At 40.6% G+C, this 24828-nt stretch overlaps 1 protein-coding gene across 8 annotated transcripts in view; it reads right to left on the bottom strand.

Annotated features, from left to right (window-relative positions):
* The window catches only part of add3a (adducin 3 (gamma) a), a 109204-nt gene that overhangs the window by 36780 nt on the left and 47596 nt on the right, over positions 1–24828 (bottom strand). For 4 of the 8 annotated variants that reach the window (XR_004339377.1, XM_032563554.1, XM_032563561.1 and 1 more), the window contains exons 1-2: positions 10154–10506; positions 2291–2537 (exon numbers count right to left, since the gene is read on the bottom strand). Coding sequence is in view for 7 of the 8 variants with exons in the window: in XM_032563554.1 (XP_032419445.1) it covers positions 2291–2485 (195 nt within the window). In the remaining variant the exon portion in view is untranslated. Of the gene's footprint in view, positions 1–2290; positions 2538–10153; positions 10507–24828 lie in introns of those variants that run through there. The other 4 variants (XM_032563555.1, XM_032563558.1, XM_032563559.1 and 1 more) reach the window with 1 other exon arrangement.

Raw genomic sequence — 24828 nt, 5'->3', positions numbered from 1 at the left:
CAGGATGGTGGGGGTGTTGTAAAATGTCCAAGCACCTGTTCAAAGGGCGCCACACAGAACAGCACAATGGCCTGCTGTGTTTACGTGAGCCATGTGAACATGTCACAATACACAAGGACAAATGGGCTGACTTTAGATGAGATGCAAGGATTAAGAAATTCAAAAAGGCAAATGAAAGGGGAGCAGATTTTAAAAGTTCGCCGAACGTTTGTCAGTTACAACAACAGCCGTAACTCTCTACCCGCAAAACCACAAGTTAGTTTGGAGAACAACGTTACGTCCTAATAATTCCACGCTAGCCTGGTGAAAACCAGCAAATTGTTCTACGCTTCGCTTTGTACAGAGGGTCTGGACTATTGGCTATTGAGAAACGATTCCTTCCCCGAGGCATGGACTCTGGTAAAGTTTAAAATTTTATCCAATGGCTAACATTTGACCTCGATTTATGTAATGCGCCAGTTTGATGATATGAAGCTTTCTGGAAAAGCTTCAAACAACCATCCTCCACTACGAAGAGAGATGTGCTGAGCTGAACCAGATTGCTGTTAAAGTTAATTCAATATTTGGAACATGGACTGAACTGCTTTGTTCACTTCATGCTAAAACTGCAGGCAGACTACAATTGTAAAACAGCGCAAGAAATCAACATTATCGTTCACAACTTGTGTGAACGATAATCTACTGAAGAAATCTTCTTCAATTAGCCCGGCCATTGCCTTCTTGCACAATTCCACTTGATTCTCCCTTCCCTGCTACATCTGGACTTTCTCCCACTTACTTGGATAACCAAGCCAATGGGTGAACAGAAGAAGTTGTGAACGATGACGTCAACTTTCTGCGCTGTCTTAGAAACGTAGTGTGCCTATAGTTTTTTAAATGGCAGTGGAGGGAGTGAACAAAGTCCTTCAGTCAGTGTCAGCCATGCTTTCAAACACTGAATTAACATTAACGGCCATCTTTATTCGGCTCAGCACTTCTCTCTTCGCATTGGAGGACAGTTGCTTACAGCCCAGGCAATTTCCGGTCGAGTCAAACTGGCGCATTACAAATGTCACAGGCAAACGTTAGCGATTGGGTAAAACTTAAAAGTTCAACAGAGTCCAGTAAGAAATTATTTCTCAACAGCCGACGGTCCAGACCCTCTGAAGCAAAGCCTAAAATATGGGTCTGGTTTTTATCAGATTACACTTCATCAGCATTGAACAGATATTAGAATCGAGCAGAATTCCACAGGAAGGCAATGCCTGGCTAATGCCACCCCAGAGGCTGAAGAAAACCATATTTATTGTGTTTGCTCAATTTCCAATCAGAAAGTGAATTAATTATGAGAAAACACGACCAGACTTGAGCAGTCAGAGTTTCGACAGCGAGCCTGAGCGAGGGCGTGCCGGCTGGTGGTTGCATTGTGGCTTCAGTGAACCACTGACTGCTGTGGTTCTGCTGCCAGTGTCTCAACATCAACACACGCAGTTGCACACAGGTGCAAGTGATGCAGTCGCTGCTGGAACTGATTGAGACATGTCTTGATTAGGGCAGAGTAACCGAACAGAGAGAGAAAAGGAGAAGCGATTACTCAAGTATTAGCGGGTGGCGCGAACGGTTTTGTTTTCCGACAACTTATAAGTTGCATCTGCCTGCAGTTGGGAGGTTAAACTGGAAAATAAAGTAGGAAAACACTAAAAAAACATTTAGTTTAGCGTAACTATATTTCACACCCTGTATTTCAGATTTCACATTGCTCTGAATAACCTTCACCCAGCCACGACAGGGCAATTAAATAAATACTTTCACCCTAATGTTTACACCTGGAGGCTAGTAGTTGGCTCAGCGGAGGAATGTGAAGAACACAGACATGGGCAGGGCACACAAATCCCACCAAGTGAAACACCTGTGGCAGCCGAAGCATTCCAGCCCATTTCCTTAATAATTAATCACAGCTCCAGTGTGAAAATTCAAGTGGGGCCGACATGATGACAAACAGCTTTTAATGAGCAAGTATCTCATTAAAAGTGTTTTTAACAGCTTTCTAAACTACATGACGCGAAGCCGTGCATCCGTGGCCTTTCACCCTGCCGGCTTTGGTTGTAAAGCTAAAACAAGGCCGTGGGGGTCTTACCCAGCAAACAATCACTTAGCTGATGTTGTCCTGATCCCCCAAAAATAAAGAATTTGGGTCCAATTTATTGGTGCAACCCTAATATTTGTCTTTGTCTGATTACGTTACCGCTATAAAATACATTTCTTGACGTAGCCTGGATGGACTTGTCCGTGTTTCCTGCTTTGCACTTACTGGGCTTTGTAGAATCTGTGTGACGCGTTTCTTCTGCTCCAGAACATTAAAATCCTGCCGGAGGTCAGGCGACATGTTCCTGGCTCTGATGTACTCTGGATCGTTGACGTTGACCCGGTCAAAATAGCGCTCCTTGGTGCCCCCGCTGGGCGGCGGCGGAGTGGTCACCACCGCCTGATGGCCGTCCGCACTCATGTCTGCTTCACCTTCGCCGCTTTGCCTATGGCTGCCGCTTCGACCCCTTTACCTGAAAGCCAAAGGGAAGGACATTTAAGAACATGCTTTCGTTTACCTCAAAGATAACAAGTCATCGGTTCTCTCAGAGCAAAGGAGCCGAGGTGAGAAGAGCAGAACTACAATAATGTTGGATTGCAAATCCTGCCGTCGGCAAGGTTCAGAGATTTGTTTGCTGGGCGTAAAATGCAAAGGAGAAAATGTGCCAGAGTGTATTTTCCTAAGTTCATTTATTTGCTTCTTTATTTCTAGTGCAAAGACTTCATAGCTACGGGCAAATGAGAGTGATCGACAAACATTTTTCAGGCCCTTGAACCTTTCCACATTTTGTCAAGTTAAAATCTGAAAATTTTGTGGATTTTTGGGGAGCTCTTCTGTGGTTTTTCCAAATTGCTAACAGTACATAAATGCAGTCACCTGTACCATTACTTAGAATGAGCTTTGCCTGTAGCTGCAGCTGTACAACTTTTTGGGGTCTGTCTCGTGTTTGCAGCAGGTTTTTCTCTACACGCTCCTCTATAAAGTATAGATTTAGGGAGCGCATGACTGATACTTATGCTGTTTACAGGTTCTTCCATCTATCACCCTGCTGTTGCCAAATTAAAGACTTTATCACTATTTTTAGTGACTTTTCAGACAAAAAGAAAAAGAAAAAAAAACAGTATCGGCCAAAATGGGAATTGACAAGTCAGGATTTTCAAAGATCAGTGGTCGGCCAGAAAACTGCAATCGGCGAGCCCCTACTTTCGGGAATTATCTACTTAAAACAACCTCCTACACCTTTCTGAAAACTTGGCACTTGGAAGTTAGTTTTGTCTTTTGTCAAGTGTATTAAGCTATGTGCCCTAGAAACCAGACCAAAAATACTTTTTCAGATCTTGTAGTTTTGCAGTGCTACAGCCCAGCCCTACCCAGAGGAATGGAAAACTCCAGGCATAAGAGAATCAGATTTAACAGCAAACAAGATAATGACTCGTCTGTCATTGACAGATGAGACAAACAGCATCGCGCTGTGCGCTCGTCAAACAGGAAGGGGACGGGCCCTTTTATCGGCCCTCAGAGAGGTACGTTTCATTGTGTCGATGCTGCGTCCCGACAGCGGAGCTGTTGTTCCGCGCGCACACACACGCACGCACGCACGCACACACACGTCACCAGTAAGTGCAGGTCATTCAGAGGGGAGAACGTGCAGGCCTTGACCAGTTTGGGAGCTGGTTTACTCCCACTGTTCATTCTCAGGTCAGCTGGCATGACAACAAGTTCTCTGCAGGATGCACGAGTTGCTGCAAGTTAGTTAAAAAAAAAAAAAAGCAAGGCTTTGTAGAATTACGAAAAGGAAAATAAAAAGAGAATAGAAAATCTAAAAAAGAGGGAAAAAAAGAACGATCATCCAGGAGTCGATGGCTTCTGTTAGTAATCAGGTAGTGAATTAGGAAGAGGTGGAGCTAAGAAGAACGCTGCCAGATGGTTTGTGGAAGAAGGAAAGCAGGAAAGAATTAAAGAAGCAGATCCCACTGATTTCTCTCTTTAGAAACCCGACGTGGTCGCAATTTCGTCCTCGCTCTTCCACAAGTGACTCCTTCCTTGGTTTACAGCCTCACTGCTGTCACCTCAGAAGGTGGGAGGAAGGTAAAAGGGGGTGGGAGGGGCTGTTTGGTTTGACAGATGCCACTAAGCAGCTCATTCCGGTCAAATGCCACTTATAGAGATGGCCAGGATTAGCCTAGCGACACGTAGCTCAGCCAGTGGAGCAGAGGCTTCGCTCGCAGACAAAATAAACCCTCCCACGTGGAGAGACGTCGACTCTACCAAGCAATGGTTTTACAAGACTTTATTATTATTATTTGGACTTTATATTATTTGGAGAACCGATAAGAGTCTGTGATAATATTCAACACATTTATGACCAAATATTTTAACATAACGACTTTAAATCAGTTCAGATATATGTGGAACACCTTTGTGGAATATCTCTACCAAAACAACAGACCATAAAAGACCATGAAAGGTTCTCCAACAGAGAACTGACTCAGAGTCTGAATGTCAACACATCTTACAGTACTTTTCTTTTGGAGAAAATGTAAAACTTCAAAGTTATTCATGAACTTCACAAGCCTGCCAAAATGTGAAAGCTTTAACAGATGACAAAACTTTTGTTTAGCAAAAAAGAAACCCAGCTAAAACCTTCTGGGTGGACTTAGTACATACTGACGTAACACACAAATAGAAAAATATCTACCATCCTCTCACTCATAGATGTAGAATCTGCACACACCAGGGGCCTTGAGCCACAACTTGTTACACACCCATTACTTCCTAAGTGGTTTTTATTTCTAAACATAAACTAGGAAAATAGGAAACATTGTACTTTTTAACCTTCTTCTCCATCTAAGGCTGATTTATACCACAGAAATGAATAAAAGACATCACAGGAAAACCCTCTGTAATTGAAGGCAGCTGGGGAGAATCGAGTTATGTAACCCGATGCAGAATTCATCTTCCTTGCAGCAGCGCTCTGCTTACAGAGGACTCACATGTACAGAATATAATACAGTAAAAACAAAAAAAACTGAACCAAAGCAACAAAAAAATACAAACTGAAGTAGGTGATTTAAGAGACTATATCTGTTTTTTTTTTTGGATACATTACTGTGCAGTTTTTGTTCTGCTGGTGTTACCTTAAGATAAATCAAAGTCAAAAGTGAGCAAAAAAAAAAAAAAAATTCTAAAAAGGTAAAAGTAAAATGTATTCAGAATACTTTGTAAAACATCTGACAGGAAAAGCCCAGGCTTGAAATTTGCTGCATGAGTGGGATTCTTGCATTGGTGAATGCAACAGTTGGAGTCCCACCAAAATAAAGTAACTTCCCGGACTCACACTCAACTCCCAGCAAAACACACACACGCCCACATGTTTGCGTGGCTATCTTTGTGGGGACTTTCCATTGACTTCCATTCTTTTCTACAGCCTAAACCTTACCCTAAACATTACATACCTAACACTAACCAAAACTCAATTCACACCTTAGTCCTAAATCCAACCCCTGACCCAAAAATAGGGTTTCTCCTTGTGGGGACCAGGCTTTGGTCCCCACAAGGAGCATTGGGTCCCCACAATGTAGTATGAGTCAGGAAAATGGTCCCCACAAGGCATTACAAACAAATGCGCGCACACGCCCACACACACACACACACACGCACACCCCCACACACGTATAAACTCCACCTCCCAGTGTGCCGATCAATAGATAATTGTATTTCCAAATCCCGGAAATATTGAATGTCTCCGAGTTGAGGTGGAAAGTTCTTTGCTGCATTTTGGTTTTGTTTGTGTTTCCCACACCACCGCAGGTGTTTGGTTCATTTGCACAAAGCACACAAAGGCTGTTCTCTCTCGATCAAAATAAACTCAGTAACCTACTGGAAGTTACAGACACAACGGCCCGTTGACACTGGCGGACTTCGCTGGACGGGAATTGATCTGAACTTCCCAGCTGTGCGGCTGATAGATGAGGCAGGCCGTGTTTACTGAAGGGCACTGGAGAGCGACTGGAGCCCCAGGCAAGGTTACCCCCACCTCTCACCCCGTGACCCTCAGTGACCCTTTCTGCTGAACACGCCATGACGGCGATGCAAACACAAGACTTCCATGTTTACTCCAAACCACAGGTAGATTCAAATAAAAAACTGCATGACTGTAATTTCTGTCATTGGATGAAAATTCAAGGTTTTTCATTACCAGTTTAAACAAAAAAGTTTTAATATAAGACAGCTAAGAGTCCTTTTCCTTCACAATTGAGTGATTCATTAAATTATCTTTTAAGTAAAAATCGATTATCTAAAAACCGATTTCCAAAATAAATGCCAGATTTAGTCTATTACCTGACATTCTAAATTAAATAAATAATAATAATAATAATTAAATAAAACGTTTTATTTAAAGGATGTGTTTTTACTCCACACGGATCTTATTAGCAGCAGAGATGCATTCTAGTAGGGCTATTTACTGACATTTCATCAAAATCCAGTGTTTGGTATCAAGAAAAATATTAAGCAGCCACCCACAGCCGGATCCTGCAATGACTTGATATTTTAGACAATCTTTCCACTAAATTTCATTGATGGACCAAACAGATGTATGGAAAAAATGGAGAGCCAATGTAACTTTATGCCTTCCTATCCACAAAGGTTGTTTCCATTCGCAGAGGTTACGTAAACTCTGAGGTGACATTAAAACCAGACAAGACAGATCACATCACAAAGCAGACACCTGGTTGTTGGTCATAACCAGTTATTTCCAAACAACCTCCAAAATTGCACATTAGGGTTAATAACAAGAGCTAATCTCTATTTTCTTGTCAATGTCTATGACGCTATTTTGTGCCTTCACTGCTACTTTAAAAGAAAATCGACTTTTACTTAGTGCAAATGGCCCAACTTGCCTCATGTTTCGTCTTCTCCTTATAGGATAAATATGGCTGAACTGTTAGTCTGATATTTGGAGGCAATGTCTGCATGTCTCTACACAGATGTGCAACATTAGATCAAGAAATACTAATGTCATTCGCACCAATCACTGAACAATTACGCAACACATGCTTCATTTCTTCTGGGAATGCGTTTATGCTGGAAACGGGAAAAAAAGGCCCTAAAACAGAGTTCTTCAAGTCCTGCACACTCAGTTAAAAAAACAAAAACATGGGGTACTTTGTAGGAAGTATGGCAAAAGATTCACATTATATGAAAATATATTTCATATATATTTTTGAAATATATATAAGGCAAAATATGTTGTTAAAATAAAGTAGAACTATTAAAAAGTTCAAACCCAAGCATTGTATTTTCTGTTGACAGTGATTGGACAGATTCCATCAGGGGCCAAGTGGGAAACACCTGGATTGTTATTCCTCATGATCAGGGATATATCAGCTGTCATTATCAGGCTTTGCCTCAAGGGGGCAATGTTCTGTGTTACAGGGGCAGCCTGCACATATCTGGATGACAGTTGCCCCATGCAGACTGAGTCTTCCAGTCTGGTGCATCAGTCTTTACTTCAGTGCAAATAAACAGAAGCGATTCATTCAGAGGAACCTTCACTGACTCCCAGATATTATAAACGTTTCACTTTGACTAATGTATTTCCATATATCCGTTTATTCAACTCTGATAAGTACGTTCTACTTTCCTGAACTCCTGCCAGAGTTTTCTCCCCTATGTGGAGCATAGAGAGCTGCCCCTCCTCCACATGCGGCTGTGCACTACCAGTCAGCTGGCTGAAAGATGGCAGACATTTTTTTTCCTTTTCCCCATGATTACAACAACGGCACATTTCTTCGAATTGAGATATTTACGGTTAGCCAGACACAAACATGGGTGCTTATGATGTCCAACTCTGCTTCACTACACGTGTTATATATATTATTACATTAGATTAAACAGTAGAGCTGTATCTTGCCGATTCAATTTGCACCGTCTTAACCAGAGCTGCACTATGTTAGAAAATCTCACCATGGTGATATCAGGTTCGATGCCCGTTGTCTTCTGTCCTCTCTTTCTAAGCTGTTCTTCACCCTCTATGTGACCTTTAGCGTTGTTGGCAATGTCATTTGTGTGTGGTGTGAACTTTTGCTGCTGTGAGACTCTGACCTACTGGCTAAATATTGCATCAGCATGAAAAATACAACTCAACAACTCTTAGAAAACTATTAGCCAACGATTCCAAACACATTTTGGTTCCACAAAAACTATATATTGTACTGTAATAAATGTTTAATTATTGATAGGGCAGCAGTTTTCTTGTTTCCTAAAACATAAGTAGATGTTAGTTTTACATTTGACTCTAAATACCATAAAACTGAAGTATTTTTGCTCATAGTTGTCATACACAGTTGTCTTACTCTCACTGCACAATACAGAGGATTGTTTCAAATAAATAATTCCTTAATATTGATGAAAAAGTACTTGTTCAATAGGCAGAAAGATTAATTTATAACCTGTGAAAAATGTCTCGTTATAAGTGTAATAATCTGCCAATAGAACAAGAATTTTTTCATCAATATTAAGAAATTATTTACTTGAAACAAGCCTCTATATCTTGCTTAAAAGTCTCTTGTAAGTTAGTATACTTGAAATAAAATGAAACTAAGATATTTGCACTAGAAACTAGACCAAAGAAATTTGGTAAGATTTTTTGTTTTTGTAGCGCGACATCAATCAAACCTGCAAGACGAACGGCTTTACCAACAAAGAAGTTGATGTCTTACATTACGACCTTTGGTTGTTTTAGAGCATTTCACTCTTTTTAAACGACTTAAATAATTTTTTCACGTTTTTTTTTTTTATCTCACCAGGGTGGTGCAGCTGAACTAAACAAAAGCAGAGAAGTTACACCCAGTTGATGCATGGCTGCTTTCAATTTTCCGTTGTCATTTCAGCTGACAGAAATAGTCCTGCCCTCAATCTCTAGCTGCCTCACACTCCTGTTGTGTGTCTCTCAACCATTACGCTGTACTGACAGGACAGGATCCAGAAGATACGATCCGCTGATTTAGACCCCCACACCAGCTATTTACATTCATCGCAAGATAACCGCCTCATCTGGAAAGTTACCGCTGTACGGTGATATCTGCTGCACCTCTTGGTCTGGTGCAACTCATTGGGTTACTTTTTCCTTTTTACACCAACATCTGTGCTGTTTCTGACAGTGCTGTAAGAACTGCACAAACAACTAGAATCCATGATGACATTTCAGGTAGTTGCAAATGCCACTGAGAAAGGCATCAACCAATACCCTCCGTCTCTCCCTCACTGACACAAACACAACAATCGTGTCTTCAAAGCCGGCCTGCTTGAGTCTCCCTATAAATAGACGAAACCACCCTTTTGGGTTCTGTCACCAGCCAACAGCAACAATGCTGGAAACAAATCTTTACTTTGCTGATTAAATCCACGCAGAAGGCAGGACTGACGTGAATCGAAGCTAATTGAATTTCAAGGGGAAAGTGAGGTTGATCTCCGTGCCTAAACATGCCTGCAAGACGGATCCAAGCGGGGAAACCGTGAGGAAAGCGAGCGCGGCAAACACTCGAGCTTACGTGATGTGGCGGCGTCAACAAAACGTGATGAAAGTTTGTTTCCTCTGAATGAAACGCAGTGAAACGTTTGGTTAGGGTTGCAGAGCTGCATCCGATTCTCATACGAATGTTTCATTTAAGCTGCGTTCCATCTATTTTTGTTTGCTTTTTTTGTTTTAAATGACTCAGTGCAACAACTCGATCTTCCTTCCAGACAACCTCCAGAGCTTCACGTTAGAGATAATAATCAGGGCTAATCTGCAAGGGGTGCTCACACTCACTGCACTGTGACTGCTAAGCGCGTTTATGAAACAGGAGTGTTTCTCTTCGAGAGCGTGATAACAACATGGAATTCCCCCCAAAACTACAACCAGAGGTCGGTTCAAGTCCCCAGCAGGGCAGCTGGTAGATGGAGCGATGGTCTTTCTGCAAAATGCAATGGCCATGGAGGAGTGCCGAATGTGTGATCACAACACAAAAAGAAGTACAAAGGTTAAATCAAGTGCACTGACACAAAAGAGCGACGTTTAAACTTGTAACCCGGAGTCTGACCAACCTTGTGTTCCCCTCTTCTGTCAGTGAATGGGAGAAAGCGGGCAGCAGAGGCTGAAACTCATGTCTCTGTTTTCACTCTGCTGCTGATCCGTGTCTGTACTCCAGATTCCAACGGAGCAGCCGGGACGGACATACGCAAAAAGAAGGAAGAGCGGGATGACAGAGAGTGAAAGCCGTGTAGTTGATGAGAAAAAAGAAAGAAAGAAAAAAAAAAAATCAACACTAGTCGTCCAGATTTTTCCCGTACGATTCCGATTCCTCCGGACTCCTGCAGCCTCTGCTCTCTGATGGCTCCGCTGCTCATCGGAGAGAGGAGTATAAACAGCTGTGAGTGTGTGTGTGAGAGAGGAGGGGTGTGTGTGTGTTTTGTGTGTGGAAAAGAAGCTAAAGAGACCACGTGATGCGGGTTTAATCCCCCGCCCACTGGCCTAGAGGTACACACACACAGAGCCGCTGCTCAAACACACACATATACAGACCAATCAGAGCTCAAGCTCACACACTAATCACCCCTCCTCCTCTGCTTCTCTCTCTCTCCTTCTCTCTCTCTCCTACACTGTTTTTTTTTTTCCAACACTTTTTTCCCTCTTGATCTATTCCCCCTCTGATTTGTCTACCACATTCCACAATCGCTGCTGGCCGTCTCCGTCTTCACATCCCTCTCCACACCCCCGTTTGGCCCCTCCACCCCCCTCTGGGCAACCGTACTAAAGGTCAGTGTTTACGAGCCACACAACCTGCTACAGCAGAAGCAACTGGATGCCTTTTACTGCTGCGTCTGCTACTCCAAAGCAGGTTTATCCGACTCGCCAGTGAACACACATTCAGAACCGCTTGGCTATTCTAAACGAAATGACTCACGGTCAAATGTCAAAAACCGTGTGAACATCAGTTTGAAGGTCAGACATCAAATGCATGATTAGCCTGTTAATTTTTGTTAATGTCACAAAATGCCACTTAACCCTTACAAGTTATACACAACCCTAAACTTATCAGCTGAACACCTGAAGTTTATTCTAGTTTATGTTATCCCATGGGAAAGCATATAGAGGGCCGAAGCAACCATTATTATAAACACAGATGTGAAAAAAAATTGGCTGGTTACTAAAAAAAAAAAAAAAAAAAAAAAAGGTAATCAGACATTTTTAAGTTGGATTGGCCTGAATCGAACTTCAAAATTAGAAGTTTTTTGGTGTCAGAATGGAAGAATGAGAGGTTTAAACAAGTTATCAGAAGCAGTTGCTAATCATCTGTAAACTATTTAATACTAACCAGGATATTGTACATGCAGCATAACACAGACGGAGTTTTCAGAAATGCAGGGAAATCAGGGCTGATTTATTGGTGCGCCCCTAAAAAACTGTGGTGCCATCTCTGATTTTCTTGAGTAAAAACAACACAACTAAGTGCAGCAGAAAACTATGAAAGGCTGTGATACAGACTTTCTGATTGTTCAGTAGCACTTTGATGGCTATCCTGTGTATCCGCTGCATGATTATGCCTCAAAGCACACCAGGGTCGATGTAAATATATGTCAACGCTGACTACAGCTAATGGTAGTTCAAAGCCAAGGTGGGCACTGTACGCCACTTGCACTTTGCTCAGTAGAGCACAAAACTCTCAGTTCACATTTCTGGTCGAAAATCCTTACAACAGGTTAATTTATGACATAGAAACTGCATTGCTGTCTGTGGTTTCTTCATTATGCAAGGGACCACAAGGCATTCGGCAGATAGTGAGAGAGCTAAACAACGAGCTGGTCTTTTTTAACCTTTAGAGCTTTCAACCTCAGCAATCTGAGTTAAGGTAAAGAAATACATTCCTTAGGAAATACAACTGGCATCTGTGGTTGACTTTTGCTTGTGATAACTGCTAACATAGAATATTAGGGACAGGTAAAAATATCCTTTCTGTAATCATTTTTGTCTTAAGTTTGTAAGATCCCGATCTACATAGGCCGTTCTCCCACTCATACACACAGTGTGACATCGCCTCTGCTGTTAATCTAAACAATCACTGACTGCCAACATTTAGAAATAAGTATTTAAAATGATGCTCTAAAATTGGTATCAGTAGGTCAAACCTGCACAAAAGGATGAGCTTTAAACCAGACAAGAACCATGTACCATTCCCATGTTGGTGAAATACAACAAAGCTCCAATGTGACATAAATATGTGCAAAATATTTCTAAAAATTCCAACTAGCACCTAGATTGAGGCGACAAGATATGATATTATAGACAAACTACAAACTTTTTCATAAAAATTAGATGAAGAACTTAAACTGTAGAAGTAGCTGAACTCCTCAGGTGTGGAATCGTGCAGCACAGATTTCCGTCTGTGGTGAAGAAGTTGCGTCAACGCTAAGCATGCTGGTGGGACAAACACGGCATCTGCATTTCCTCTTGTAATAACTGACTGTAATCCAGTTCACAAGTCACATACGTGCGAGGAGACAAACAATCAAAACCTGTCAGCAATCTGTCAGCCCAGGCCTGGATTTACTGCGTCGCTGTTTGCTTGAAACAAACTCGCTGACTCATTCATCTCAACAGCTCTCTGATTTGAACGTCTATCTCTGACAGTATTTCACATTTATGTAAAGCTGCACAAACAAAAGTTCAGTTGTAAGTCTATGAGCCTTCAGCGGCCATGTTTAGATAAATGTACATTTAGCCACCTTTACAGTGCTAATAAAAAGTGTTTGCTTACGAAGATTACGAAGCCAAAGATGACTTGAGAAAAGTATAAAATGGAGTCATTTTGTATATTTTTTATTTCTTGTTGAGGATAATGACTCTCACTGTAGGACATCGACATGTGACAGGAGGAAAATAGAATCGCATTGCAAGAGGACCACTCCTACCATTGTGCCTCAGTCGTCCATAGGACATAAAATGGGAGGCAAAAACTTTTATTCTGTTTATTACATACGGTCAGGTTGATTTTAACAACTTTTTACCCTTGAAAAGTCAATCAACTAAGAACTGCCTTTTGATATTTACGGGATTCAGTCTAAACGTTTATCTAAAACCTTAAATGTATGAAAAAAAGCAAAAGAATAGAGAAAAAATTTGTATTGAGGCAAATACGTTTCCACAGCATCTGGAAAATACTGGGATTTTAACCTTTTTTTCTTATGAAAGGATGTGTCTATAGCTGTGATGTTTATTGTGAACTGTACTAAATATGAATTAAAGTTGATAAGAAAAAAACTTCAGAACTGGTTGCCAAAAGAAACCAGTGGACTCAAATATGAAGGAATTACTGGACTTAAGTGCAAGAGGATGAATTAAAAACAACAAAAAAAGCAGCACTGAAGGTAGGAGATGAACAAAAAAAATCTTCTGGAGCCGTTAGAAAAGCATGACCCATATTTATTGGCTCACGTTCAAAAAAGACTCACATTATGTGATTTATCAACTGCTTCCCTGACTAAACTGATACTTAAGCTCCAACTGTCTTGGAAATGATCACTGCTTTGACGGAATAAACCATCCAACTTATGCAAACGTTTGAGCAGGTGTCGGGTTACATGCCAAAAGCTTTTTGGCTTACACGCCTTCGGTAATAAATAGCCACAGTCCATTCTGACCGCATCACCTGATAACGTAGATGATAAAGGGTTGTTTTTTTGGTATTCGCTCCTACAAGATAAACCGTATCAACACCACAGGAGACGCCACACCATTAAGCCCCACCGGGTGATTCACGCCAAGCCTGAAAACCTGCCAAAGCACAACCCTGCATTGTTTTGAGACATCTCTGTCTGGACTTCTGTTATCAGTTCAAACCTGCCTCAGGGTGCACTGTTTGCCATACCTCATACTAAGTGGTGAGACTGTGTCATTGCTCATGCAAGAAATTAATCACAAGAAGAAGAAGAAGAAAAAGAACAAAGATAGGATAGCAGTGTTTCTGGAGGAGAGGTTTGCCTCTGACTCAGTTAAAATGAATGAACTCAGGTTTTGTTTTACTCAGTTTTGGGGAGGAAAACTTGTGAGAATTTCATCCTGATTTGGTTTTATATGCTTTAAGCTGGATTTTGGTTCATTACTTAATGGTATCCTAGGATAATCACTGTGATGTCAGAGGCCTGTGTTTCTGAGTTTCTACACAGCTTGGAAATCTGGAATATGATTTCAGTGTTTAAGTCATAAGTATGAAAAAAAAATATCAGCATGAAACTTTTCTTCCTTTCTTTCTGTTTAACTGGCAACAAGCTCATTTTAGCTAGTGAATTAGGTGCAAACACCAAAGTCAGGCATTCCCTCAGTGTGTTATAAGCCTGGCGGGCTACCAGACTTTACTTGCCATCCCACCAGGCTGAGCTTCGTTCGTTTATTTTAAATATAGTTTTTTATACACCAATAACAGTGACAGTAGAAACCAAATTGTGTGAAAAGACGACAATAAACTGGCTTCTTTTGCCGTTTAGTCAAGTCAGAGTAATGGCTTCCCTATTCCACACCACACCTCCCAGTGTAACATCGGTTTTCTCCTAAAGAAGACCTCCGCTTCAAAAAACAGAAACCTACACAACAAACTTGTACAGCTATTTATATAAAGACATCACACACTATGCACTGGGTACAGCTAAGTCCAAACCGTAACTTAACCCGACCCCACCTTGCTCCCATAGCTAAACTAAGACGTCAGCCATGCGTTTGTAATGCGACCTGCAGAGGTAATAAAAACAACACATTTACACTCCAACATATCACGAACATGTCTTAATTCTCAATATCTGGGTCCTGCTAACAATGTAAAGGAAACGGATTTCTTTGAATGGCGTCACATGCATGCAGAGAAATCAGCAGGGCGACTGCTTGAGGGGCCACAGACGGTTTGTATCAACAAACAAGAACTATGAACCCAAGGAACACCACATGATTGCTTCACTTCTCCATCCAACTGTGACCTCTTCACGGCAAGGAACAATATTCTGCTCAGAGGAGTTGCTCATGCTCTATGAAATTAAATTACAAGAAAATCACAAAGGAGGTAACTTTGTTTGTACCCAGCAGCTTGACAGGAAGTGAAGCAGATAAAGCTGTTTTTTAATAGGATTCATTATTTTAAAGTCGAGTCATTTCTGTAGCATATTCTAGCAACAAGACAGTTCAAAAGGCCTTACACGATAAAGATAACAAAGTAAACAATGGTAAAATAAAGAGCAGTAATGAAAAAAATATAATCGACACTTAAATTAATATACTTTGAATGAAGTGATGCCATTTATGCCCTAATTTAAATAAGTTGTGACTGCTCATGTTGGAAATTTAAAAAAATCTAAATGATGTCTTTATATATATAATTTATTTTGTTCCCTGTTTAATGAAAATTCTTAGGTCATCTCAAACTACAGAATTTTATTTAATTACATTTTTTTACTTTGAAAACTTAAACCTTTATTTTCTTCACAAAACAAATTCAGTGTTGATGCAGCCTGCTGCAAATCCAGCAGGGACGACTTCAAGACATCGTCCCTGCGCTCACGTCCTCCTGCTTGAAAACAGCCAGCTTGTCTCTGAACATAAAGTAATTACAGCCCAGCAGGAACCAAAACAACTGTTTTTACTTCAGCTCGACTGGTGTGACATAACGCAGACATGGTCAGACTAATCTCAGCCGCAGTCGGGTTTGTTTGCTGCACACTCTACCATTACTGCTCAACTATTATCAAGTCAAATGATTAATGAGGCCTTTGCACACCACAGCACTTTCAAATAATACGATCCAACTGTTGGTAGTCATTCGCTCCTTGAGCTCTGTGATAAGCTGCGGACAAATACAGAAAAGCGCACAGCAGAGAGAAGGGCCGGCCTCGCAGAGGCTGACGGCTTTTTACTGCCAAAGTACCGACAACAGACAGAGTTACATCAAATGCCAGGCGGTAACACGAGAGGCGCAAGGGGGGCATGTGCAGTGACGCCAGAGATTTAGGAATCTATAAACACTTCAGTTCACTTTGAGGCTTCTCGGCTACGTGCAAAAGAAAAAATACATTTAATTGCCTCGGCAGACCCCACAGTGAGAAATGCGACAGTTGTGGTATTTTTTTTATAACAGATTATGATTTGCTTCGTGAAGGGTCGCGAGACAAAACAAGCTTGTTTTGACTAATTTTACTTCGGCTTCTCTTTTCCCACATAACAGAGGGCCCAAGCTGGACCCTGGGAGGCAGAATAAAGCTACATGTTGGGCCCCAGTATTGCTTGTTCCTGGTGTTCACCTCAAATGCAACATCACAAGGGAAAAACTTGAACAAATTGATGAAGAGCATAGTAATTTGTTATCTGCAACCTCCAATCTTTGCACTTTGTTTTGCTTAAAAATTCAAAATTTACCTGCAATAAATGCTAACTTTTGTCTTTACCAAAGAATCTGTGTTACAGATTCAACAACAGCAGTGATCTTTTTTTGTTGAGTGTTGCAGTTTTAATCTACAGGGATAAATTAAAGTAACATTTCTCCAGGTAAAGAGACGGAAACCTTTAAGGCTGACACACTCCACCATTAATCCGGCTCTTAGCAGCCCATCTAGCTTTCCGTTTGTTCAGGAGGGATCCTAAGTAGTCACTAATCCACATCTGAGTGGTAAAGAGGTATTTAGAGAGCAGCTGATGTTTAACGCACCTGGACAGGTTCAAGTTCACCGACAGGCAGAGGAACAATGCGGTCGCTGTTCGAAAAAAGGCAGCGAGGATGAGGAACACGCCGACACAAGGACCGCCAGTGTGATTACGAAGGTCTCTCTGTGCCTTAAGGTTCAAGTGCTAATAATAAACTTCTAAAGAATAAGAGGCGGTGGGTGATTAAGGAAGCAATGCGTCTCTGGGTGTATTTTTACGGAGATTGCATCTTCCTTCAAGTAAGATTGAATAGGACCTGGAAGTGACAGTGGGACGTTACCACCCAGTACCCCACCTTGGTCAAATGAGATCTCAGGTCGGGAAACAAAAAGCTCAGAAGAATGTTTCCGATTATTTTGCTTTTCTTCTTCTTCTTCTTCTTCTTCTTCTTCCGCAAACTGCATTTAAATGCAACATACAAGGTCATAAACTTTTTCAAAGGTAAGAAAAGCAAAAAAAAAACAAAAAAACAATTTATCCCAATTAAGTTTAAAATTGACAAGATAAAGATGTATAAATAAATCCATTGGTTTAAGAGAAAATTGATGGCAAAGTGCAGCAGCCTTGCTTTAGCAAGCTGACCACCAGTGCACATCATCAAATATTTTTTAATTGTGCTGCTTTGCATTTCACATGCTCCTTTAGTTTCTATATCACGACTGTATATTTTACATGATCTGAATTAATGCAAAAACCAAATTTTTCCCCATTCTTGGACGACAGCGTTACACTTTTTTCTTACAAAGCAGCTGACAGGGGTTGTTACAAGCCTGACTCATTTCCCTCCAGCACTTTCCCTGATATCTTGTTAAAATGATCTGAAATATTTATGATGGCTGATAATAGAATCTATAATCTATAGAAGTAGAAAAGTTGTTTTTACAGCTGGTGTTCTTTCAGTGCATTCTCACATGTTTATCTGCACTCACGATCACACTTGGAAGCTCAAAACCTGATCCAAATAGTCCACTGTACCTGCATACGGCTGCCTTCACAGCAGCGACAGCCAATCAGACGACAGTTTTCACACTCCTTTTCCTAAACGCCGGGGGAACGCAGAGTAAATATTTGGAACAGAGCCCTTTGTTGCCACAAACCCATGTTGTCATGTGTTTCCTTTCATATTTTATTATTTCCTTTAATCTGGTAGATTTCTACGATAATCAAACAAATGGCTAAACGGACAACAAAGCTGAGCTCAATCAGGAAAAGAAGCACGTAGGGTATCGGGTTGCGGTTATTTGCATGATTACGAGAGGCTGTAGAGGAAATGTAACACGGAAGCCGCTACAATGAAAGTGAGCTTGGAGACAAAAATGATGCTTTGAAGCTTTCCATCCCACAATTCCTCTGAATCAAAGCTGTGAGATGCATTTCAACCACTTTGTACCAGTAGCATGAAGTATTCCACAACAGGACTTCAATAAACACCTGGGGCCGTCTGGTCTGGTGTGCATAAGCACGGTAACCCAGGCAACCAAACCTTCAGCGTTGGTCAACTCGGTTCAGCATTGGCTTGATTTCTTGTCTACCAATTCACCTGAAAGGTTCTGGTCAATGACATGTTGAGGCTTGTATTCCTACCAAATGGTGTTTCACAAATTAAGGTGATCCTGTCAAGTCAAAGCAAAAGGTAAAGGCATGAATTTTAGCCAAAACAATTTTTTCCCTCTTCCTTAGGCAGCCAAGAAAGTTAGCAAGGTAGTTAAACACACTGATTTCTGCTTTGTCTCTAATTAGAGGTTCGCAAACTGAACTAAACTCAGTATTTCTGCTGCTGTGTAAACCTCAAATTCCTAGGAAAGCAGATTTCATGACTTTGTATGGATTTACTTATAAGTCCAGTATATTTTTAATCCCTTAAATAGCAGAGAGTTAAAATGAATATCACATCTTTATTTGGGTTCTCTCATCTAATTTGGAAAGGGGAAAAGAAATTTCATAGAAAAATCACACGGCGAAAGCAGGGGTTAATGAAACAGAAAAACAACAACAAGACAAACAAATGAGACAAAGATGGTAAAGAAAAAACATAACTTCTTGTAAATCATATTAATCGCAACAATAAAAAGAGATAAATGTACACAATTATTTAAAATGATATAAAGATAAACTAAAACGCAATAAGAACACAGATATACATTAAACTAAGAGCCTTTATTAATAAAAAAAAAAAGTCAGCTGGAAAGCAGGACTGAGTATTGCCTTTTGGTTTGAGATGAAGTAAATTAGATGATGTCACTTATTTTTGCTTTAATTATTTGTGTTAACAGCACAACATTAACAAAAAAAATAATAATGTATTGAGTTTTATGTGCAGGAACAGTCTGTTCTGGCCTGAGGTTAGTCACCAACGCTTTACAGAATCCAACTCTTTTTTCAAGGCAATGAAATTTGTTTATTCTTTTAGGTCATTTTGAGGAATTAGCAACTATTTTAAAATAGTCACAAACAAATAAGTGCAGATGAAACAAGAATAAAGCTTCTGCACACAAACACGCACAAGCCCAAACACACTGCCGGCTGCTGAGGATAATCACCCTGTAATTACAGCTGGTAATGACACAGTGGCAGACACAGTTGGAAAAGTCCCCGTTTGCTTCAACCACGCAAACAAAAACAGTTCCTGCCCGGGTATCTCAGCTGCTAACTGCCGGCGTATGTCCTCAGAGCCAGACGCCCGGTGACCCGGAACCGGTCCGCGACTCAAATCAAAGCCTTCCCGAAGGATTCTGTGCACGGATTCCTTGAGGCGTCACAGTTCAGTTCGGCATGCTCCACTTTAGAAAGACTCTTGTGGTGGCCGCATCAAATTACAAGCTTTTGTTCTGCGGTTTTTGTTTGCAATAAAAGCATAAACTCCTCTGATGCACAACGAGTGTTGTGCTCCAGGACGGAGAGCTGCATTCAAATTCAGACGGCTTTCCTGGTGGTCTAAAAGTAAACTCAATTGTGTCGGAGTGTCTGTGGGGGTTTTTTGAAAAACTTCCAAATCAAAAAAACCCCCCAAAAAACAAACTTTATCCCAGACACGACGGCGAAAATGTTTGTTTGACCGGATGACAAACTGCTCTAAACAAGGGTGCGGGAGTAATGCTTCAATTTGAAATTCCTCTCTTTGTCATTTCATTCATACATAATCAACCTTTCACATCAATTGGAGCCGTGTAATCAAGACTGATTCATTGCAAACCAAAACCACGCTTTTGCATTTTAAACCCATCCGTGTAACCTATTTTGGAATTAGCAGAGTATCAGGAGGGATGCTGTTTCTGAAAAAACTCTACAAAAAATGTAATTCCTAACCGCTGCTGCAACGACCGAGAGAGCAAACACCTAGCCAGCAAAAATGTCTTGATGCTGAAGAAAGTTCAGTCCATCCCAGCTGAGAATCTGTGGCCAGTCTTCAAAAATTGGCAGAACCTCTCCATCTAATCTGACTGAGCTTGAGATAGTTTGCAAAGAATAAAGGGGAACAAATGAAGTCTCTCGATGTGTAAAGCTGGTTGAGGCGTTTCTCAATCGACTTGCAGCTGGAACTGCATAACAGTGGACCTGGACCTATTCACGGCTCAGTATTCTTTTTTAGCATTATTTTTCAGTGAAACACTGTTCCCAACTATTCACGGAAAAATTCCCATATTTGTGGATTTAAAAAAAAAAAAAAAGCAGCCTGGGAAGCTGCTCAATGATGTGAGACATGCTATTGGCTGGGCTCTGCAATGGAGCCAATCCAGGAACACCGTTCACTTTCCATTGATGCCGATTGACCACTAGAGTGGAGATAAGGAAGACTGTTAATGTTAGCTTCTGCTAATGTGGTTTCCACTGTGTGTATTTATGCATACGAAGGTACATTTGGTGTTTGAACAGCTAAAATAGGCAGTTTTAGAAATATTAGGGCTCTCAAGTATTTGCAGATCTTAGCTATTTACAGCCGGCAGACATTTACGCCTGCAAATGTACGGGGACTAGGCCTGTCACAATAATCAATAAATCAATTAATCGCATGATACATTAAAACAAACTCAATAATTTCCATTGACATGATTTATTGTTTATTTCTTTTTTTTTTCTTTTTCTACCAAAAACTGGATGACAAAAGTTTTCGGTCTGGTGCTTTAGTCTCAACTAGGCCTTATTTTGAATGACAATTTTGTTTACAAAGACTTTAAAATTGATTTTATTTGTTGTTTTGTTTATTTATTTTGTATATTTAAGATGTCTTCCCGTGTTAAATGTTCATTAGAAGGTAAAGTTTACTGATCTTTTAGAATGTGTTCATTATTATTTCATTATTACCATTACAATACTTAAAAATGGTCTCAAAACAATATTATCGTTTATTGCAATAACTTGTAGAACAATTTATTGTCAAGCAAAATTTGATATGGTGACAGGCCTACCCGGGTCCACTGTAACGGGTGTTACTGAAAGCTATTCAAGTATTCTGATCTATTTCTTTTTGTTATTGTTGTTTTACAAACCACTATTATGTGAAATTAATAAGTCAGAAGCTCATAATCAGGGAGACAAACTGCAATAAGTAGCTATTATCTATCATTTCATGACTGCTCTGGGGCGGTGATGCTGAATGAATCTTTAGATAAAGAAAACTGTTTACTGGCAAAGTCGCTGTCACATGACAACACTAACAGGCAAAGAGGTTAAGCCCTATGGCAAGAGCCGATACCAGAGCCTACTCTTAGCCGGTTTGACGGAACAAATACACGATGAAAGGAGCAAAGAACGAGTTTGCTCCAAGTCATTATTGCACTTAAAATGTCGCCCAAGTAAATGTTTGATCTTTCCTCCACTCTGTAGAGGATTACAATGCAAAGGCGCAATTTATTTACAGTTTATGGTACTTATGTAGTGGTTCCTGCAAACAGAGTCGTCTTATCACTGGTTTCACACACACACACACACACACACACCCCCACACGCACACACACACACACACCTTTTATGGACTCCGTATGTAACACTCTCCCAACGCTCACCAGCTGTTCTCACAATTGATCAGTTTTTACAATTGGTTTCTTCACAATTAAATAAACTATTATCACCGTTACATGACTTTATAAGAGGCAACAAAAACTCTGCTAATACATTTTTTTTTAATTTAGTTGAAAACTTACACTGAAAACAGTGAAATGATAAACCGACGTAATTTACCCTTCCAAACTGAACGCGTCTGCGACGACACAGACAAATTTGCAGTACCGTAATTCCGCCACACTTTGCGCTATCTGAAAAAATCCAACAGTTTCTGAAAGGGGAGACATTGCGCTTTCCAGCCGATATCAGGTTATTACGGTTATTTTGCTCCTGCTGTAGCAGGGAGTGAAATTAATCTGAGGGCTGTCTTTTAATAGACGGTAAATTACAAAAATAACTCGCTATATATTTAAAGTTTCTATGGTTATGGGTAAATGGGCAAATAGATTTACTCACAGGACACTTAAGGAACTCTGTACAATTAAAATAAGCACAAAATATCCATGCGGAGATTTGAAACATAGGACTCAAAGGGTTAAAAGGAGTAGAGGAAGACCAGAGACGGTGATGAAGGTCTTCTACTACTGCAAAGTTAAACTGTTTGTCGTTGATGGCCTTTGATTTTTAGCATTTTGTCTCCAAATTAGAGGAAATAGCCAAACTTTTATGGCATTCTCAACATTTTCATTAGTTGTCAGTTTGCTTAACTCCACCAATTTTTAAAAAAAATGATTCTTTGCTCCTGTCGTAGTCCGGTACCAAAGAAAACTCATCCAGTCAACAAACCCACTGTCATCTGGGCAAAGCAGGCAGCATTGTGAGGATCATGTACATTTAACACAATCCAGCATGATTTGCTTTGTCAGAAACTCCAGAAGACACAGGTGGAGGTCTCAACAATCGCCTGGATCTATGACTACCTGACAAACACACCACAGTTGTGACCAAAGACCTGTGTAGTCAGAAGCACAGGAGCACCACAGGGTACTGTACACTCACCATTCCTTTTCACTCGGTCCATTTCAGACTACCGAAGTGTACGGTGTGGACGACGACAAGTCAGATTGTCGTCATCTGCAAAAATACTCAGGTAACTCTGCAGTCACAACATTTGACATCAACAAGATCCAAGGAGATTCCAGGTGATAATGTAGGAGCAACAAAGATATTTTAACAACATTAATATCAAAGTATATGAAAAACAGTGAAGTTCAACAGTTCATGTAGAGCTTAGGAGCTTATTGTCTCTTTTTTTTTTTTTTTTACCAAATACATAATGTAGTTCCAGTCTAGCTTTGCCAAGATCAAGAAACCAAATTATGAAACAATTATAAATCAGTCCTGATTCCAAATGGAGGCGGGAAAGATACACAACTGTGGTCTGTGGTCAGAAAAAAGAGACAAAACAGTGAAGGGTGTCACCCATGGAGATGTGCAAGTGTGTGTGTGTGTGTGTGTGTCTGTGTGAGAGCCATGTGCCTCGGGACTATCCATTACACAATCCGGGGAAACAGACGGATATGGTCTGTCAGAGTTTGTGTCTGGATGAGATCATTATGCATGAAGCAGAACTACAGTCCCATTTCTGCACACAAATGAAGGCACAAACAACCGGACGCTCACGAGTTTCCATGGAAACTCCAAACAAATAGTGCGTTCGAGCAGCGACCCCACCCCGTCAGAAAAGAGAGAAGACTCGAGACGGAGAAGCAGAACCAGGAACACAACGCAGAAAGTGAGAGCGCAGATGAAAGTAGCAGTGAAACCAGATGGGATTGTGTCGCTGAATGTGCTTCAGCTTACTCATCCTACGGAGTTTTTCAGTGAGACATTTGGGGGAAAAAAAACAAAACAAAAAAAAAACCTTTTAAATCTTACATCCATCCTTATATTTGGTAACTTCAAGGCTTTCCATGAAAGCGTTCACTTTTGTTTAAGCCAGGTGGAAAGTCTTCATTTCACAAGGGCAAGAAATTATGAAACTTCCTCATCCCACCAGATTCCCTCTGATGTTAATCCACCTCGCAGGTCGAAGACAGAGCACACACACACAGAGAACCGCTCATGCACCGCCCTCCCAACAGACAGCTTCATTCAATTTTGTAGTCCAGAAACAGAGAAGGGAGCACTTTAACATCGGAGGCACAGCTTTGTATCAAAGTCAAGGCCGACTATTGAGGGTTCTCAGTTCAATCAAGGTTAAAGACGCCCACATCCGCAGATTTAAAAAAAAAAAAAAAAAGCACCGATGTTTAGATGTGGTGATGGATGAAAAAGAACCTTTGCCCACTTGGACTTTGGCCATTTTGTCAACATCAAATGTGCCTTTGCTGTTGGCAGAGAAACGTCAGCTGTGAGGGAAAAAAATCTCACTGCAAAGCAGCACGAATTTACTAGAATAAAGACGGCAGATTATTTACAAGAAAAATGTTAGAACAAAAATATATTTTAGACACTCTGTAGAGACTTTATTTTGAGATTATTTCTGGTCCATTAATGAATTACCCATGAGAAATACAGAAAAGGTTAGTCTTTTTCAGCCATGTTAAAGCAAAGCAAAGGTCTTTAAGGACATGTTTAACTCTGGTAGATTGTGACAATGATATCCAAAACATTTCTCCCCCCAAAATCTAATATAATATTTTCTGCCTTTTATTTTAAACTTGATCAGCTGTGTGTTTTCACTATTGGGTACAAAACTTTCACAGCTACAATTTCTGCACACCTGGATCCCCCCTCTAACGGTGCTTACAACTGCATACATTTTTAAAATATACAAAAAAAAAAAAAAGGAAATGAAGATGTACTTCCACCTCACCAATTGTAGGTTATATTTCTACCCCAGTAATCCGTCTATAGTCTTGTTATTCGTTCGTGAAATAGATAAAAGCCCTGGAAAATGTTCCTGTCATCAAAATGTGCCTTTTATTTTACAGAGAATTTTCATTTCCATAACCATTTCTTGTTTGTGTATTAACTTTAATTTTGCTGGGGGGGGGGGGAGCCACACAGCATAGTGCTCCCACCATCATGTTTGATG

The sequence above is a fragment of the Xiphophorus hellerii genome, chromosome 5 (genome assembly GCF_003331165.1).
Source record: "Xiphophorus hellerii strain 12219 chromosome 5, Xiphophorus_hellerii-4.1, whole genome shotgun sequence".
NCBI classification, from domain to species: Eukaryota; Metazoa; Chordata; class Actinopteri; order Cyprinodontiformes; family Poeciliidae; genus Xiphophorus; species Xiphophorus hellerii.
Note: the sequence above shows the minus strand (reverse complement) of the source record. Positions and strands in the feature narration are given on the sequence as shown.